General features: G+C 38.5%; 1 protein-coding gene across 7 annotated transcripts in view; it reads right to left on the bottom strand.

Annotated features, from left to right (window-relative positions):
• The window catches only part of UPRT (uracil phosphoribosyltransferase homolog), a 99,936-nt gene that overhangs the window by 69,999 nt on the left and 9,788 nt on the right, over positions 1-20,149 (bottom strand). For 4 of the 7 annotated variants that reach the window (XM_042974074.1, XM_042974076.1, XM_042974078.1 and 1 more), the window contains exons 2-6: positions 10,860-10,902; positions 7,896-7,965; positions 6,729-6,791; positions 4,654-4,815; positions 3,861-3,959 (exon numbers count right to left, since the gene is read on the bottom strand). In XM_042974074.1, the coding sequence (XP_042830008.1) occupies positions 3,861-3,959; positions 4,654-4,815; positions 6,729-6,791; positions 7,896-7,965; positions 10,860-10,902 (437 nt within the window). Of the gene's footprint in view, positions 1-326; positions 1,446-3,860; positions 3,960-4,653; positions 4,816-6,728; positions 6,792-7,895; positions 7,966-10,859; positions 10,903-20,149 lie in introns of those variants that run through there. The other 3 variants (XM_007097498.3, XM_042974079.1, XM_007097499.3) reach the window with 3 other exon arrangements.

Raw genomic sequence — 20,149 nt, 5'->3', positions numbered from 1 at the left:
ACTGGAATTTAAATAAAAACTAAAAAAATAAAAATAAAGGGAAAAATATAGTGAAGTCCTTTTAGCATTCCTAGGCTCTATAGGGAAAATGTAATCCATTGTCCACCAGCTTTTGCTCCTGCCCCCTAATCTTTGCTAACTTTCATCAGCTTTGGTTCCTTTTGCTCTTTTCTGGATATTTTAGAACAGAGGCTCACAACAACTGCCTATGGGGCAATGAGAATATAATTATTCAAGTAACCAGCCAGAACCACTGTTAAAATGTTTATTATCAATGTAAAGTGAAATCAGGATTTTACAAGCAAGTTTCCAAACACAAATATTGTTTTCTATAACAGTTTATCTTCCTTTTCAAGGCCTAAATATGAACACATATATAACTGGAGAATTTTTAAAATATGGTGTTTTTAATTTTAATACATCTTCAGTTGACAGGCATGCAAAATAACTCATTTCCAAATCATATGAAATATACAAATTGAAAACATAGCATTTTAATGTACTTACTGGCCATAAAACTCAGCAAGAAACTGTTCTTCCCCATACCTCAGAAAAATCACCACCAATTCCTTTCTAGGGCATTGATGACATTAACAGTAATTAGCCCTCCCTTGTCAGCATCCAGATATCCCTGGCTCAATCTATCTATGCAAATTAATGTTATATTTCCAGTTGCTGGAAATGCTCCATCATCTCTTCACTGCATTACGCTTGGCAAGGCACCTACCAACAATGCACATGATGGGAACTGAGCCATGGAGAACATTAATGGCTTGACTGAAGAGCTAACTACATATTCTTGGTCTGCTAATTGAGTGAGGATATTAACGAAATGTAAAATTCCAGGAGGCATTCTTTTTTCACCCTGCCCAAGTTACCAGCATGTACAGTACTTGGAAGTAAAGAGGAGAAGAAGGTGACAACAGTCATAAACATGAAATCTCCCTAGAACTAAAAGCAAACTAAACAAAATGTAAAGTAGAGTGGGCCAAAGAACAGAATCCCATTGGGTTTTATTTGTGGCTTCAAACAACATCCAAACTGAGAGGTTCAAAAATTAAGAAACAGTGTCAATGCACTGAGGGATCATCAATTTGCATTAGAATATTATTAAAATATTTTCTAAGAGTTGTGTGTGCTGCATTGTTGAATTTGGTGCCAACAGTCAAGAAACAACCAAATACATTAAAGTACAGTAAATAACTTTTACTATACCCACTTCCAAAAATTATAAAGCATAATTTTCTTTGCCATTCTTCAAGTGAATTCGTAAAACAGGTAGAAACTCAAAACATTAACTGTAATATTACACAAGATAATTAATTTGTCTTTGGTAACTCAGTCTGTCCCAAAATATTTCTGTCCAAAATGTGTAGGTGCAACAGGATGAACTTCAGTAGTTAAAATTGTGATCTCTGGAAACTCCTGAATGATTGATTTGGCACCTTCAAAACATAATAGGAAAACTGCTGTTATGGCAGGACTTTTTGGTAACATTAGCTGGAATTCAGGAATTTTATAGCCACTAAGTATAATAAAGACAGAAGGGGCGCCTGGGTGGCTCAGTCAGTTAAGCGTCTGACTTTGGCTCAGCTCATGATCCTGTGGCTTGTGAGTTCAAGCCCCCCGTCAGGCTCTGTGCTGACAGCTCAGAGCCCAGAGCCTGCTTCAGATTCTGTATCTCCATCTCTCTCAGTCCCTCCCTCACTCACCCCTATCGGTTTGTCTCTCTCTCAAAAAAAATAAACATTAAAAAAATGAGATAAGACAGAAAGCAATGACCTCCTAGTCAGACTTTGCTAATCTCTTAGTTTATATGTCTGATACCTGGAAAGCTTTGACAATCATCACACTATGCCCTCACCCAGTAACTAATGAATTCTTAGAATCAAATTGTTTTATATCCGAGATATTACAAATACATTCAGTTATAGCAACTTTCTCCCTGAAGTCTTTGTTTTGTTTTCATTTTAAATTATTTTCTTTTAAAAAATGTTTATTTTTGAGAGAGAGAGGAGAAAGCAGAGAGAGAGAGAGAGAGAGAGAGAATCCCAACCAGTCTCTGCAATGTCACATGGAGCCTGACATGGGGCTCAAACCCATGAACCGTGAGATCATGACCTGAGCCAAAACCAAGTGTAGGATTCATAACCAACTGAGCCATCCAGGTTCCCCTGTTTTGTTTCATTTTAAAGGCAGCTAGAATAGAAAGAATATATACTCCTTTCCAGAAACAACATCATATATAAGATGATGGATGGTTTCTCAATTGGAACACTGAAACAAGTGTGAAAACTTATTTGGTATGTCAGAGCGAGCTAGCTTTTAGAAGTTAGGACTCTAGCTTTGGGGGTTGCATGGAAAGAGTCTAGCTAGGACCCTAGCCAAACTAAAAAGCCATAATGATGCTGTCACTAAATAAGATTTTTTCATCTACAATGTCAAAGAATAGTATACTATTCTAATGTATACTCTTAGAACTAATACAGTTACTTTTCTACTTCCAAAGGCAGAAAGCCCAATAATTATTTGGTTATCTCAACATTTACAGTGCCATCTCTGCTATATATAAATGGATGACCAAGCAAATTGCCCTTTGTCACCATCAACATTTGAACTACCAGTAAGTTTTTATTATGAAACAGCAAAATAATCAATGGCCTACTGAAAGCAGCCCTCCCAGCAAGATATGCTGTAGCCTCTTCAGGGTTGGCTAAGACTTGGAACCTTTGGCCATGAGGAAGCACTCTAACTAGAAGCCACATATTTCTCTTTCCTTTCAATTATGAAACAAATACAAATTCATTGTCAAACATCTGAAAAATACCAAAAACAAAACTTAAAAAATAAAATGAAGCACTTAGAATCCCACCATCCTAAGATAACCACTATTAATATAGTGTGTATTTTGAAATTAAATTTGAAATAGTACTGTGCATCTGTCTAGCCTCTCATGCTAAGGAAACACTTATTAGGGTCGATGTTAAATCCAAGTCTGATTGTGGTAGTGATAATGGTCGTAATTTGTCTTAATTGTCTCTAAACTTGGTGATAACATTTTACATTATTCTAATGCAGTTACTTTTTAACATTTACCATGTAGATGTTTTGATGTTATTAAATATTTTTCAAAAACATGATTTAGTTATATAATATTACATCCTTTGAATATATATTTACTTAACCACTTCTTTATTGTAAGGCATTTATATACTATCGAATTTTTCCTTACAGTAGACATAACTCTGCAATGAATATCCTGAAAGCTAAGTTTCTACATGCATGTATGATTATTTTCTTAGGACACTTTCACAATTGTCCTAGATTGTATGTTTAAAAAAACTAAGGCCTTACATTAGGTTTATTTTCCTGAGGAAATGGAGAACAAACACACAGTTCTACCATTATGCCCTTTGAGCAGAAATAGAACTTAAAAAAAACTTCTGATCTTTGCTTCACGTTGCAAAGTTTACTGCAGCAAGACCACAGGATCTAACCAGATCTTCAAGTTGATTGTGGTGTGGGAGCAGTTCTCAGGCTCGGCTGAGAAGTCAGGAGAAACAGGGACATTTCAGCTATTCACATGCTCTACCCAAACAATGTTACCACAAAAACAATCGCAATCCCCTTCAAAGGGATTAGTTCATCACCTTCCATATCAATTTGAACATTAGAATGGTGTAAAATATCCTATCACCCAGCTTAAAACTTATTAACACAAGTTATAAACTACCAAAATTAGATTTAGATTTAATGTGGAAGCAAATGAACTTTTTCTCCTGACGAGACTCTGGGCAGATACACACTTACCCAACCCTTGACCATCTGAAGGCCCAGTTACCGCCTCATGCTGAACTCACCATGAGGAGTGGAGAACAGGCTGAGTAGGATAATAACACTGGGTTGAACTCCATGTTCTATAAGAACCTTTACAGCTTCAATTACAGTATTTCCAGTGCCTGAAATCAAATGACAACCAAATGCATTAGCAACTTTAACATTTATCTCAAAACGTCTTTGAAGTTTCTTTGAAGTTAAAGGCAGTTTAGAAATCTAACATAAGACACTAGGCAAAGCGTCATTTGCAGGTACCTTTTCTTTACCAATGACATTATTTTCAATAATGGACATGACATACACACTTTTCAATTTTCAAATGCACAACAAACCCTAAATTCATTCAGTATTAGAGATATCAAATTTGACACCCACCCTCCACCACCAACCCTAGGAGATAATGTCGTGTGTGATCTGAGTAAGCTTAGGAAACAATACAATAGGAGAAAAAATATTACTTCCAGAGAGGATAAATCCTTGAGAAAATCACTGTTATGCTCACTGAGCTAGAGAAGGGACATATTTCAATAGACCTTCTGTGTTCTATATATTCTGCCTCATTAGGTCCTTTGCTTCAGTGTGAGTATTCCTTTTAAAACAAAAGCTCTTTGGAGCTAAAAAAATTTAGATAACATATATTCTCTTATTACACAATAAAAATTCCCCAGTGAAACTGCCCAGGGCAACTCCAAATACAACAGAAAAACATATTTAGAAAGGGTTTTGCCTTTATATAAGGATACCTAAAGGGCAGTCACTAAGTGGAATTGCTTTAAACCCTAAGCAAAGTATACAAATTAAACTCCAGCCACTCACTGAGAATTGGATACATCAGAAGAACTTTTCTCCGGTAAATGTCTGGAGGGAATTTGGCATAATATACTTTGGCTCTTTGTGTTTCCTCATCACTCTGAATCAGGATCTTTCCAATTCGTATAGATCGACAGCAGTCTCGTAAACCTTGTTCCATTGCCTCACCTTGAAAAAAGGAAAATTTTCAAAAGAAAAAAAGGGTAGGGGGAGATAAAAATAAGGTCCAAAAATAGGCCAAAGCAGAGCATGTGACTATAATTAATACAAAAAGGACATTGCCAAAATGGGAGCAATTCTTCTTAAGAGCTTTCATTTCAAATGCGCTCATATTTTATACTTAGTGTAGGTCAATTAAGCCAGATTAAGGGCTGGCCAATGAAAGTAGGATAAGCTTATCTTTATTGCTGGCTTTCAAGTTTGAGAGATGTCACACCCTTCCATGAAATTCAACAAATAAAGTGCTTTGTTAGGCTGCTCCCTGAGCTTTTCCAGTATCAGGACCATTTTATTCTTATTATTTTAAGGAAGACTTTTAAACCACCTAAACCTGGTATTTTCATCTGAAAAGATATATAAAAGATTTATGGAAGAAATGAGGGCTACAGACCAAGGAGGAGATATCTCCTCCTTGGATGGAGGAGATGGAGATATCTCCATCAGGAGATATCACTATGCCCCAGCAATGACTTCAATGGCAGAAGTTTGCTGGCAAACAGTGAAAAACTATACTGTTCCCTTCTTCCCCTTCCCCAAGAACCATAACCAATGCTACTACTACCCACTTGGTTTCTGAACACTGAGTCATTTTGAGTCTGAATTCCATTAGAAAGTATTTGCCAAAAGTCAATCATTCTCGTACCATCTTCAAGATTAGAGGCCATACCAGAATTCTACCTGTACTGTTATTTACTTAATATTTTTCTTTAACTATTTTCATTTACATTTATTTTAAGGGGAAACTTTCTATCACTACTGTAAACATAAAAACAGTTTCTAATATATAGGAAAATCAACCAACAGCTAATAAGGTTAAAAAATAACCCTGTCTATGCATTACCCCAAGGTCATCTGCTATGTACTAGGGGTGTGAAGATGCCACTGATGTTAGGGCAGGAACTGGACTAAAATAGAAGAAAAAAATGCCATTAAAGCCCATCTCCATTGTCTTCACCAGTTTTAAAAGGTTAAATACCATTGTTCTGTAAATCCGATCATTGCTTAAAAGCTACCTTATATAAAAAAGGGAGCTAAAAGCTTCTATTTTACTTGAGGTATTCAATTGTTTACAAACAGAACTTCACAGCCAGAGAAAAGGCAATGCTTGTATGTAGAAAAAATTCATTTGTCTAGTGCAAGTGAGGCTTCTACGGAACAATGGGACCTTGTGCAAAAATTAGTTAATTTATTTGTTAAGTTGCTGAATAAAAATAATCCTCCCCATGTAACAGGTAGACGCTCTAATTACAGACGTAGTTTTGTTGCACAAAGTCTGGTTTAGAAGAGTAATCAGTTGGACTCAAATACAAATACACCATTTATAAGACCAGAATTTGGAAATACATAGAGTTAATAACATTTAAGTGCTTTTGCCATATAGTCACATACACATCAAATATAAAACTAAAAATATTGAATAAGTCATTCAGTCCAGTTCCTGATAGGGTAGGACTGTTCCCTATAAAAACAAACAAACAAAAACAGAACAAACATTTCTCCAGTCAGGTATTCGAAGCTCTGCAAGCCTGAATTTGTGCCATATTCTGTCAGTCTTCAAACTGCCCTGTTCTCCCCAGGACAGCATCATCTCATCATCCTATCCTCCCATCCTACCCTGAATCTCTCTGAAAGCTGGCCTGCCCATGGGGGCAGGCCACTGGAGTAGATGCCCTGCAGTTAAAGTCAAATTCAGTAATACAGAGGCCATCATCCAAGGCACCATGAGGACAGAAAACACAAGTGGTGAGATTTAAGTTAAGGCAGGCTGCAATTATGACAGACAAGCTCACCTCTCTCCTGGAAAAAAAAAAAACTGTTTCTATGCATGCAAAGAGACAAAAATCACACATATGCAAACCTACCGCTTCTCATTATGCTGACCCCACAATTTCCCTTCTCAAATTTCACTCCTTCATACTTGTACCCTGTTCGGGAACAAAACCAAAGAATTTATCTTTCATCACTGGAGCAATCCACTTATTTTATAAAGTGCCTGTAGTTTAAAGCAGTTGGGTACAGAGCAATCCTTGTCTAGACATTCTGTATAACCTCTTAGACTCCTTGTGAAAGTAATGAGAAGAGTCCTGATTTTTCAGTTATTTCTTAATTCTTCCTAAGAAACCTGTGGGGATAATTGGGAGAGGTAGACTTTACTGAGGAGGAACAAGATTTATGATAGCATGATATTCACATACACATTCCTCAAATTGAATTCAGAGTGGAATCATTGCACTCTGAGTGCTATAAACCCCATCAATTCAAACTGAGACCACACTGTGAGCCACAGCAGAGAGGCTACTCATTCCATCCTTTTTCCTGAACTTCAATTCTGCCTTAAAAAGTAGAAGACAAAGGCTGAAGTCATTATCTAGACATGTTCAACCCTTAGTGTCATACTGATTTTGTATCAATTATGATGCAACAATCTCAGCCCCCAATTTTCATAAAGTCAACCTCTGAATAGAACAGCTTTCATTATTTACTAAAGAAAAAAATCAGAATTTCAAATTCCTGAAATAGGGATGTTCAGCTGTGTTCTATTAGAGTAAAACAAAGTACCCTCTCCAGTTCTCAACATTTTTCGTTTTCTTTGTCTTTTTTACTTCTCATTCTTTCACCTGGAGTTTCAGTGCCAAACCAGCCCACCCATTTATTAACACCAGCAGCTTCCCTACAGATGTGAAGATAAGCTGCTAGTTTATCCCAATGGGCTGTTATCAAAGGCAACACTTGCATGCTAAAGCATATTTATTAACCTTTAACTTGAATTGACAATCAAGCCATTAACAAAAAGTCATCCACATAAATTTCTTTACTAAATGTATCTGAGTTTATTAAGTTGTTTAAAAGAACAACTTAGGCTCCACCTCAGTCTAGGCTTCACCTAGACTCCTCATTTTACATACTCCTCATTTACTGATTTAGTCATACTCCTCATTTACTGATTTACTCAGACTGCTTATTTTTCCATTTTCCCATTATTCTCAGAATTTTTATGAGGAGAATATGAGAGGAACAGCCCTGGTTACCTGTTGGGGTGGTCACCATGCATTCTTTATATGGCAGTTGATTCAACCCCTCTTCCACAACAAGTCTGATCTAAGAGTCAAAAGAAGAATAAGTTGAAAAACTGCTAGGAATCTAGTGTTGGCTGTTAGCTTAAGGAGCTGAACACTAGGCAAAAAGTCAGTAATGCAATAGGCAAGGGTAGAGCTCATGGAGGTAGGAAGGGGGCCCCTATCAAGTTTTAGATGCAGAAGGAGATCCCCATGCTCGGCTGCTTGCCAACCTTGGTTAGGCACATGATCGCCACCAAAAGGCTCAAGTATGCCTTCTGATTCTCATTCAGTTAGTCCAGCCTGTATTATGAGAGATGCAAAACTACAGCAAGTGACAAGAGTCATGGCAGGCACCCTTGGAAGTAATATACTTCTGGTTACTCTGAAAATAGTGCCCACTGGGAATTCCTCTGCCTTGTTCAGTACTTTGAAATTAAGTTGGTTTCTTTTTATCAAAGGCTCACCATAATGCAAATAAAGCCTGCAACTTCTTAGGAGGAAATAAATGAATGGATGGGGCTGAACCAATTTCCTGAGTTTGAAGTAGGATCCAGTAATCTCTAGACCCAGTGTGGGGCTCAAACTCATGACCCTGAGGTCAAGACTCACATTCTCAGCTTTCAAAAAAAAAAGTCTCCTAATGATCTTAATGTGCAGTATAGAGGAAAGAATCCATCAGAACTACTAGGAACAGCCTCCAAAACCCAGATATGATATTCCTCTGAGCACCCAGAGCTTCCAGAGCCTACTACAATAAAGGTGGTACTCAGTTTTCGATGCATTTTCTCTCGTCAATATTACATTATTAAGAATTAGGAACAACAGGGAGAAACACCAGGCTCCATGTTCTGTTATCACAACACAACACCCTGCTGCCATTAAAATGATCAATGCTAAATGGGCCAGCACTTTGTCAGCCTATAGCACCAGAGGGTCCAGGAACCTCATGAATACTGTGTATGTATGCACATTCATCTCTAGCCACCCCTTCTGTGGAGGTTAATGTTTCTTAAGAGCAAGGGAAGAAAATATTCCTTTTCTTTGGAGAGCCTAGATCTCCCAGTAACACTCCTCTAAAAAGTCTTACCTCCTGCCCATCTCCTGAAACCCTGGGACAGAAACTGGATGTGTCCAAGCCTTATAGGAGAACATAAAACCAGAAGAAGGGTAACTACATATAAAGAACTCAAGATTCAAGTGCCCGGGAAGCCAATCCTGACAAATCCACGATGCAATTAATGTCAACTGTAATGGTATCCTTGTGCTAGAATAGACAAATGTACTAGAAATCCTCAATACTAGAAACCTAAATAGCTCCAGTCTCTACCACAATGACAGAAGGCCCTCCACACACAACCCCCAATATTGTCAGAACCTTCAAAGCCAAATGCAGAGAACAGAGAGGTTCCAATTACCATCCCCTCATGTGAATTATGTCATGGATCCTTATTTTTTATTTAAGATATAAGGCCTGCCCTTTCAGGCAAGCATTTTATAATAACCATGAACTTAATTCCTACCTTCTATAGAAAAAGGGCAAAGAAAGCAAAAGAAAGAGGAACCACTTTCTATTAATGAACACCAACATTTCTGTTTTCTCCACAGCAGCCAATGGCACATGTTCCTTCCTCCTTGAAACTGCTCCTTTGGTTTGATTAAAGCATAAAGACAGGGGCACCTGGGTGGTTCAGTCAGCTAAGCGTCCAACTTTGGCTCAGGTCATGATCTCACGGCTCGTGGGTTCGAGCCCCATGTCAGGCTCTGTGCTGACAGCTCAGAGCCTGAAGCCTGCTTCAGATTCTGTGTTTTCCCTCTCTCTCTCTGCCCCTCTCCTGGTCGTGCTCTGCCCCTCTCTCTCTCAAAAATAAACATTTAATTTTTTTTTAATTTAAAAAAGCATAAAGACAGAATGACCTAATTATCACTACAGGAGTGTCAATTAATTAAGAACCAACAATACTTAAAGCCAAAAGCCTACATTATTTTGGAATTAAGATTTTCCCAGGGAAAATCTAAATGAAAAGTTTCGTGCCTTTCTTCCCTCCTCACATTCCCTTTAATAATCTGTCTTTTGTACTCTGATTATACCTGTGAGGTTAATAAACCACTTTTCTTTCTTTCCCAAACTAAATACTGACAACAGTATTTAGAATGTAAACTCCATTAGATCGGGGACAATGTCTGTATTCTTTACTGCTGTATCTTCTCCCCCTGCAACACAGCCTAGCCCAGTGCCTGACTTGAGTTCAGTATGTATTTCATGAGTATGAATACTAATAACCACAGCAGAAAATGTGTGCTTATTCCAAGCACTAAGCACACTTAGATGTAAATACAAGAAGGAAATGCAATGCTTCATCTGAAGACAACCCAACTTGGCCTGAGATCCTTTCAGAGCACACTAGCTAAACTGAATTGGGCGTGGCCAATCCTTAACAGGAAGTCTCTGAGGAAAGCATACACAGTCCAACTCAGTATTTCACATGTAAAGATAGTACAGAAAGGACAAAATAAATAACTCCCCATGTAAACTACAAGAGAGGTATTAGTTTTTCTGTATTAAATGAATACCACAAAAGTAACTACTAGGTCTCCCTACATCTTTGGTTTTCTTTTCATGTACTTCACTTCACTGTTCTAAGATGAGACATTTAGGGGTTACTAAAGATCAGGTTACCAAGATCCCCTTTGAGAGGTAGAAGTACCTCAGAATTACAGAGAACAAGTTCATGGGCAATACTCTGAGGTGAAATGGATTGAGGTACAGCTTTAATGAAAGAGTAGAGACAAAATACTTCAGAAGTTTACCAGGATGATGTTTACTTGGCACAAACTCTCTCACCCCTCAGAATGCTGTAGAACAAAAAAGCCCTTGGCCTTACTATGATTATATCACTAGGAACAATGAAACAAAAATGGAGAGCCTCTACCTACCAAACGATCTGCAGAAAACATGAAGTCCCCTCTAGTGGCTGTCCTAGAAAGAAAGTAGTAAAAGTTTTAGTCCAGAATAGAGCTTTAAAGTAAAATATTACTTAACACATATAGTAACACTGATATTAAAACCTATTACATACTAAAAGCCTAAAAGCTTACATGTACAAACTATTTCTGAGGCAAGATATTTTTCACTTGCATACAGGAACCTAAATGGAATGATTCAATAAATACTGTTGAAAATGCTTACTTGATATCAACATTAGAGACAGGAATTGAAAAGATCATGCATTCTCCCACTGAGCTGCCCAAGTATATATTATTCAACCAGGAGATGAATGAAGCTCCCCCTGCAAGATGGCAGCAAGCCCACAGCTCAAGTTAAGAGAAAAACTTCACAGTATGAAAACCAGATTCTTCCCATTCTCCCCCTCCATTCACCTTGAACTAAAACCCAGGTAATGGGGGGCCTAAGTAGATCAGTTGGTTTAGAGGCCAACTTCGGCTCAGGTCATGATCTCACGGTTCGTGGGTTCGAGCCCCACATCAGGCTCTGTGCTGACAGCTCAGAGCCCAGAGCCTGCCTCAGATTCCGTGTCCTCCTTCTCTCTCTACCCCTCCCCCTTTCCCACTCGCACTCTGTCTCTATCAAAAAATGAATAAACATTAAAAAATTTTTAAACCCAGGTAACCAAGATAAGTAACCCATCTACTTTTTCTCTAATTCCATTTTGGAATGCTAATTGATACAAACAAATCTTCTAATGTTACCATTGTTTTCAAGAATGCATAACCTAATTTCTAAGACCTCTTTCTAAAATTATTGATAATTTGTTCCTTTGACCTGTTTTCTCAATCAAATACTTTATTCCCTAGATCTTTCTGCCATTTTCCTGTACATTCCCTTCTGGTCAACACTTTTATATCCTGAGGTGCCCAATTAACAATAATCTAGGGTTGCACCTGACCACCTGACCAACCAAAAGGGGAATATTAAAAGGCTGACATTTTTTTTCTGTATGTAAAATTCTAGTATTGGTCTGCCCCATATAAGTTAAATGATCTGACTCAACAGACTGATTTACACTTTATGTACTTAAAAATCCCCATCTGCCTATCCACAGCATACCTAAAATATTCCCCCAACACAGCATCAAAATGGCATATGCAAGCATATATTATCTTGGTATACCATTAACCACTACCTCTTTTTTTCCCAAGCTGCATTTACTTTCTCTGACAGGAAAAAGAAATGAAACATCCCTGACACAAATGACATTTGGTTTCTTAGAGTAACCACAGTTCTATCATATTACAGTTCTATCATATTATATTATCATATAATAATTCTCTAAAATATGAACCAAAACTGAGCAATGGCAAGAATACAGGTCTGTATCCTTTACATATAAATATTCCCTAAACTCAGAAAACTATCCACACACACCTACACACACACACACACACACACACACACACACACACACACACAGAGCCCATTTAAAACAGGCTGTATTTAAAGAACAAACTGATAGTTGCCAGAGGGGAGGGGGATAGGGATATGGGCAAAATGTGTGAAGACAAGTGGGAGATACAAGCTTTCTGTTATGGAATGAATGAGTCCTGCAAATAGAAGGCACAGCATAAGAAATATAGTCCATGATACTGTAATGGCACTGTATGGTGACAGATGGTAGCTACACTTGTGGTGAACATGGCATAACATATAAACTTGTGGAATCACTATGTTGTACACCTGAAATTAATGTAACATTGTGTGTCAACAATACTCAAATTTAAAAAATAAATTAAATAAATAAATAAAACAGACTATTTCATGTACTGTGGTTTTCAAATAAAACCACACTATTACGGTAGCATCTTTGATTTCTGGAATCAATCTTCACAATATGCTCGTCAAGGAAGTAAAAGTTAGTGAACTACAAAAAAATAACTGAAGACTACTTTCTGTTTACTAGACATATACAAACATACAATCTAGGCAGCCAGAACACAGTTTTTCAATAGGGAAGAAAAATCTGGTTTGCCTTAAAAGAAGTATTAAGTAATATATCTTGGGAACACATCTGAAATATTTGTTTTTAATTTCTGAACAGTTACACAGAAATTTATTACATAGAAAAGTTATATTTGGTTAAGTTATCAGAGTCACCCAAATCCATTACAGTAAAACCTTGGTTTGCAAGCATAATTCATTCCAGAAACATTCTGTAATCCAAAGCAGTTGTATATCAAACTGAATTTCAAGAACCATTGGCTCAGTTGTGATCATGTGACACTTGGCATCACATACTACTTGTGTTGCAAGACATCACTTGTTTATCAAGTTAAAATTTATGAGAAATGTTTGCTCATCTTGTGGAACACTCACAGAACAAGTTACTCACCATCCAAGGTTTTACGTATTTTACTCTAAAATCAGACATTTTAACATCTTTCATACTCTCCCCCCAAATATCAGCTTCAACTGATAAATTTTCTGTAATAATCTCCTTCTCTACATTCCAAAAAGTACACGCTAGGAGAACTGTCATCTCTTGATAGCTATTTGACTCCCAATTAAAGCATTCACTGCCGTAAGTCATCTCACTACAAACAGTAATTACTAACATATTTCCTGCTGTTTTAGACCCATACTGTTCAAGACCCATACTGTGTACTTTAAATCAATTTAGAAATTAAACTTTGGCTAGAATACAGTAAGTTGATTGCATTTTTTAAAAACCACAGTAGTCTTCAATATTCACATCTAAGTCCCTAACACTGTTAACATTAGAGTTTCATAAAACAGATATATACTTGTTGTACAGCAAGTTAGACATAATCTGAGCCCCTACTTTATGTCCAATGCTGCACTAAAGTGTTTGTTAATAAAGGAGTTTTAATGTAAACCCAGGTCTTCTTCACTCTATACACTTTGTTTCAAATTATAATTCTATTCACTTGTATCAAAATCATTTTTTTAATTTTTTAAGTTTATTTACTTATTTTGAGAGAGACAGAGACAGTATGAGTGGAAGAGGGGCAGAGTGAGAGGGAGACAGAGAATCCCAAGCAGGCTCCACGCTGCCAGCACAGAGCCCAATGCCAGGCTTGAATTCCCAAAACCACAAGATCATGACCTGAGCAAAACCAAGAGTCGGACACTTAACTGACTGACCCACCCAGACACCCCTCAAAATCATTCTTTAAAAAAAGTCTCTCTTACTAGAAACAAATTTTTGAAAGACATTTTAATCGCCTTCTTTTTTAATGTTTATTTTTGAAAGAGAGAGGAAGTGAGCAGGGGAGGGGCAAAGAGAGAGGGAGATAGAGGATCTGAAGCAGGCTCTGTGCTGACAGCAGAGAGCCCAATGTGGAGTTCAAACTCAAAAACTATGAGATAATGACGTAAGTCAAAGTCAGGTGTTTAACCAACTGAGCCACCCAAGCTCTATCTTCTATCTAATCATGTTCCATCTAACAACAGTCCCAAATAAAATCTAATGCAAAATTATCACACAGCAATAAACACTGACACACATTCCTGGAATATTCTAAAATAGAGCCAAATGATCAAATATCAAATATTTAAATAGTGATATCCAGATACTCTTAATTCAGAATATGGAAATCTTTTTTTTTAATATGAAATTTATTGTCAAATTGGTTTCCATACAACACCCAGTGCTCATCCCAACAGGTGCCCTCCTCAATACCTACCACCCACCCACCTATCCCTCCCACCCCCCATCAACCCTCAGTTTGTTCTCAGTTTTTAAGTGTCTCTTATGTTTTGACTCCCTCCCTCTCTAACCTCTTTTTTTTCCCTTCCCCTCCCCCATGGTCTTCTGTTACGTTTCTCAGGATCCACATAACAGTGAAAACATATGGTATCTGTCTTTCTCTGTATGACTTATTTCACTTAGCATCACACTTTCCAGTTCTATCCACATTGCTACAAAAGGCCATATTTCATTCTTTCTCATTGCCACGTAGTATTCCATTGTGTATATAAACCACAAGTTCTTTATCCATTCATCAGTTGATGGATATTTAGGCTCTTTCCATAATTTGGCTATTGTTGAAAGTGCTGCTATAAACATTGGGGTACAAGTGCCCCTATGCATCAGCACTCCTGTATCCCTTGGGTAAATTCCTAGCAGTGCTATTGCTGGGTCATAGGGTAGATCTAGTTTTAATTTTTTGAGGAACTTCCACACTGTTTTCCAGAGAGGCTGCACCAGTGCAGAAGCTTTTTATCTTCATGAGAACCCAATAGTTCATTTTTGCTCTTAATTCCCTTGCCTTAAGGGATGTGTCAAGTAAGAAATTGCTGCGGCTGAGGTCAGAGAGGTTTTTTCCTGCTTTCTCCTCTAGGGTTTTGATGGATTCCTGTCTCACATTCAGGTTCTTTATCCATTTTGAGTTTGTTTTCATGAACGGTATAAGAAAGTGGTCTAGTTTCATTCTTCTGCATGTTGCTGTCCAGTTCTCCCAGCACCATTTGTTAAAGAGACTGTCTTTTTTCCATTGGATATTCTTTCCTGCTTTGTCAAAGATTAGTTGGCCATACTTTTTTCCATTGGATATTCTTTCCTGCTTTGTTAAAGATTAGTTGGCCATACTTTTGTGGGTCTAGTTCTGGGGTTTATATTCTATTCCATTGGTCTATGTGTCAGTTTTTGTGCCAATACCATGCTGTCTTGATGATTACAGCTTTGTAGTAGAGGCTAAAGTCTGGGATTATGATGCCTCCTGCTTTGGTCTTCTTCTTCAAAATTACTTTGGCTATTCAGGGTCTTTTGTGGTTCCATACAAATTTTAGGATTGCTTCAGAACATGGAAATCTAATTAGTGTCAAGCTGAGCATTTTTTAAATTTTACAAACCCCATACAGGATTAACAATGCAGACCTAATCAGATCTGAAAATACATTTTTTGACACCCCCCCAACACGTGTCACACATACATCTGTATCAACGACATAAAAGCCAAAGGCAGCCATTTAAAAAAATTACCTTCGCAATGAAACAACAAAAGAATGAGAATCATACAGGAAGTCAAATCTTCATTTTATATTTTTAAATGTTTGTTTATTTTTGCGAGGGTGGGGGAGAGAATATGAATGGGAGAGGGGCAAAGAGAGAGAGAGGGAGAATCCCAAGCAGGTGCCATGCTCTGCGCGGAGCCCAATGCAGGGCTTCATCTCATGACCACAAGATCACAACCTGAGCCAAAATCAAGAGTCAGGTCATTTAATCAACTGAGCCACCCAGGTGCCCGTCAAATCCTCATTTTAATGTGTACTTGGTAAACCTGACTCTTCCCTACTTAAGAACTTGGAAAGCACTTTAAAATTTACACAGAGGATTCAGCAATTATGTATATTTAAAAACATGTATGTCTCATAGCAAACACAAACCAAGATAAAACTTGAATCTCACTGAACTTTATTTACTTATCATCCACAAGACAGAACTATAAGAGAGTAAAGTTTTTATAATATTGAAAAATTAAGACTTCAAGTAGAGATTGATGAGGAAAACAAAGGCAAGAGAAATGTAGATCAAATCTCCTTATAGCTTGCAGCCCTGATAGACACCTGGAACATGCAGAGTGTGACCTTCCTCAAGCAACTCATGGCTGCTTTACTTCCTTAATGTTTTTGTTTTATTAAAGACTAAAACTAACCTTATATTAACAATAACTAGCCCCTCAAGTCCTGAAAGCCTTGCTTCCAAATTTCCTAGAAACTTACTTTATTTACCTCTATTTCCTTCCCTCCACAATCTTAAAAATATATAATCAGTCACTCCTCACAACCCCAGTGCAGCTCTTTCTGCCCACGAGTCCTTCCCCCGTGCTTTACTAAAATAACCTTTTTGTACCAAAGATGTCTCAAGAATACTTTCTTAGCCATTTGCTCAAGAACCCCAAGAGATCATCTCCCCTATTCCTTCTAGGACTTACTACTACTACTACTACTATTACTACAGGGATCCTCTAGTATGTTGGAAGATGTCCTCCCCTGGGACAATTACAACTTCAATTTCTACAGCAGAAATTGCCATTTGATGATTCTCTGCCACTTCTCTCTACTCAGAATAAACTTGACAGCCTCCACATTTTTTTAACAAAAACCATTTTAACAACCACACATACACTCACACACACTAAGTGTACAAATATTTACTTATAAAGCTTTTCTAAAAAGGTCTGAAAGTTACAGCAGGTACCTAATATTATACATGTATTACTCCCTTCTTTCCCACAGGTCACAATTTATTAAGAGCTTCCTTGGTGCCAAGTATTAAACACTTTTGGCTCACTATCTAATCTACTCCTCAAATAACCTTAAGAGGTAAATTTTATTACTTCCACTTTAGTGATGAAATAGTGAGGCTTATAGAAATGAAATACTTCAAGATACTTCCCAGCCTGAATCTCCCCAATTCCAAGTCCCTGAGTAAAGTCATTATTTATATTTTGCTCTAATAAGGGAATGTTTTGTAAAGGTCAGTTTTTAGCTGTATTTTAATGATATTTCTCTCCCTGCAAATCAGACTGGTATGGACATACAATGCAAACAATGAAATAGAGTCTGGTAGGCAAATAAAACATCATTAAAATAGTCCTGAAGAGGGAGAAGCCACTATTATAAAGTGGCTTGTAAAAAGGTTAATTGCATACAACAATATACCCTTTTCAAAACTTATGAAATCAAAACTTCAGAACCATAACTTAAAACAGTGCAATTTAAATCAAATCCCAGTAGAACTGATTTAGGTGTCATTTAAAAAACAAGGACTATTTTCAGCATTTGGGGTGGGAGAATTTAGGATTAGCATAGGGTTTACAGATTTAGCAAATAAAAATACAGGAAAAATATTTATTTCAGAAGTATATCCCATGCGATGTTTAGGATATACGAAAAAAAGTTCATTGTTTATCTGAATTCAAATTTAACTGGGGGTCCTGTATTTTACCTTGTAACCTAAGTTACAAAGAACTAAACAGACTCAAATTCAGCTCTATTATGTTTTTGTTTTTGATATTGATTGTTAGGCAACAGGTTAAAGGTAAGTCGAAGATAATAGCTTTTCTGGCAGGTTTAAACCAAAGAAATGTTTTACTTAGAGTTAAGGTTTAGTGAAAGCTCTGAAAACATAAACTCTACATCCATAGCTATTTTGTTATTATGTGATCACTAAAATAAAGAATAATTCCAAAGCCTGTCATGGTATGCAGATGTTTTGTAAATATTTTCTTCCTCCTTCCCTCAGCCTCATAACAAAAAAAAATGAGTGAAATACTTGAAGCAAAACTAATCTGATGTGAAAAGTTAAAAATATATATATTGCTTTTACTACCTGCCAGGTACAAGTCAGCAAGGCCACAGCTCTATAGCACCTTTCATTTCTTTTAATGCTTATTTATTTTTGAGAGAAAGAGAGAGACAGAGCACGAGCAGGGGAGGAGCAGAGAGAGAAGGAGAGACAGAATCTGAAGCAGGCTCCAGGCTCTGAGCTGTCAGCAAAGAGCCTGACCTGGGGCTTGAACTCACGAACTGTGAGATCATGACTGGAGCCAAAGTCTGACGCTTAACCAACTGAGACACCCAGGTGACCCTCTATAACACCTTCTTTAAAAACTATTAAATGTCAGGGGGATCCTGGGAAGATGGCGGTGTAGGAGGAGGCTGGGCTCACCGCGCGTCCTGCTGATCACTTAGATTCCACCTACACCTGCCTAAATAACCCAGAAAACCGCCAGAAGACTAGCAGAATGGAGTCTCCAGAGCCAAGGGCAGACTAGAGGCCCATGGAAGAGGGTAGGAAGGGCGGAGAGGCAGTGCGCACTCCACGGACTGGCAGGAGGGAGCCGGGGCAGAGGGGCGGCCCGCCCGACAAGCAGAGCCCCTGAGTCTGGCTTGCAAAAGCAGAGGGGCCAGATGGAGTGTATTCCGACAGCAAGAGGGACTTGACATCTGGAAGGTTATAAGCTAACAGCTCTGCTGGGAGAACGGGAGGGCTGGAGGACAACGGGAGGGAGAGTTGTTGAGCCCTGGACGACAGAGCTCAGCTTGGTGGCGAACGAAGGCACTCGCCAGCGCCATCTCCCTCGCCCATCCCCCAGCCAAAATCCCAAAGGGAACCAGTTCCTGCCAGGGAACTTGCTTGCACCGCGCAAACACCCAAAACTGTGCTTCTGCGGATCCATCCCTCCGGAGGGTCTGACTCCCTCCCGCTGCCGTAGGGCCCCTTCCAAAGCGGATCTCCGAAGGAAAACCGAGCTGAGCCTGACCCTCCCGCCCATGTGCACCTTGCCGATCCATCACAGCTAATACACCAGATCCCCAGCACCACAAGCCTGGCAGTGTGCAAGTAGCCCAGACGGGCCACCCCACCCCACAGTGAATCCCGCACCTAGGAGAGGGGGAGAGAAGGCACACACCAGTCTGACGGTGGCCCCAGCGGTGGGCTGGTGGCAGACATCAGGTCTGACTGCGGCCCCGCCCACCAGTGCAAGTTATTCAAGACAGCACGGGGGAAGTGCCCCGCAGTCCCACACCACTCCAGAGACTATCCAAAATGAGAAAACGGAAGAATTCCCCACAGAAAAACGACCAGGAAATAACGACAGCTAACGAACTGATCAAAAATGATTTAAACAATATAACAGAAACTGAATTTAGAATAATAGTCATAAAATTAATCACTGGGCTTGAGAACAGTATAAAGGACAGCAGAGAATCTCTTGCTACAGAGATCAAGGGACTAAGGAACAGCCAGGAGCAGCTAAAAAATGCTATCAATGAACTGCAAAATAAAATGGAGACAACTACGGCTCGGGTTTAAAATGGAGAGGAGGGGCGCCTGGGTGGCTCAGTCGGTTAAGCGTCCGACTTCAGCTCACGTCATGATCTCACGGTCTGTGAGTTCGAGCCCCGCGTCGGGCTCTATGCTGACAGCTCAGAGCCTGGAGCCTGTTTCAGATTCTGTGTCTCCCTCTCTCTCTGAACCTCCCCTGTTCATGATCTGTCTCTGTCTCTGTCTCAAAAATAAATAAACGTTAAAAAAAATTTTTTTTTAAATAAATAAAACAGAGAGGAGAGAACAGGTGAACTAGAAGATAATATTATGGAAAAAGAAGAAGCTGAGAAAAAGAGAGATAAAAAAATCCAGGAGTATGAGGGGAAAATTAGAGAACTAGGTGATGCACTAAAGAGAAATAATCTACGCATAATTGGTATTCCAGAGGAAGAAGAGAGAGGTAAGGTGCTG

Source organism: Panthera tigris, chromosome X, assembly GCF_018350195.1.
Source record: "Panthera tigris isolate Pti1 chromosome X, P.tigris_Pti1_mat1.1, whole genome shotgun sequence".
Taxonomy (NCBI): domain Eukaryota; kingdom Metazoa; phylum Chordata; class Mammalia; order Carnivora; family Felidae; genus Panthera; species Panthera tigris.
Note: the sequence above shows the minus strand (reverse complement) of the source record. Positions and strands in the feature narration are given on the sequence as shown.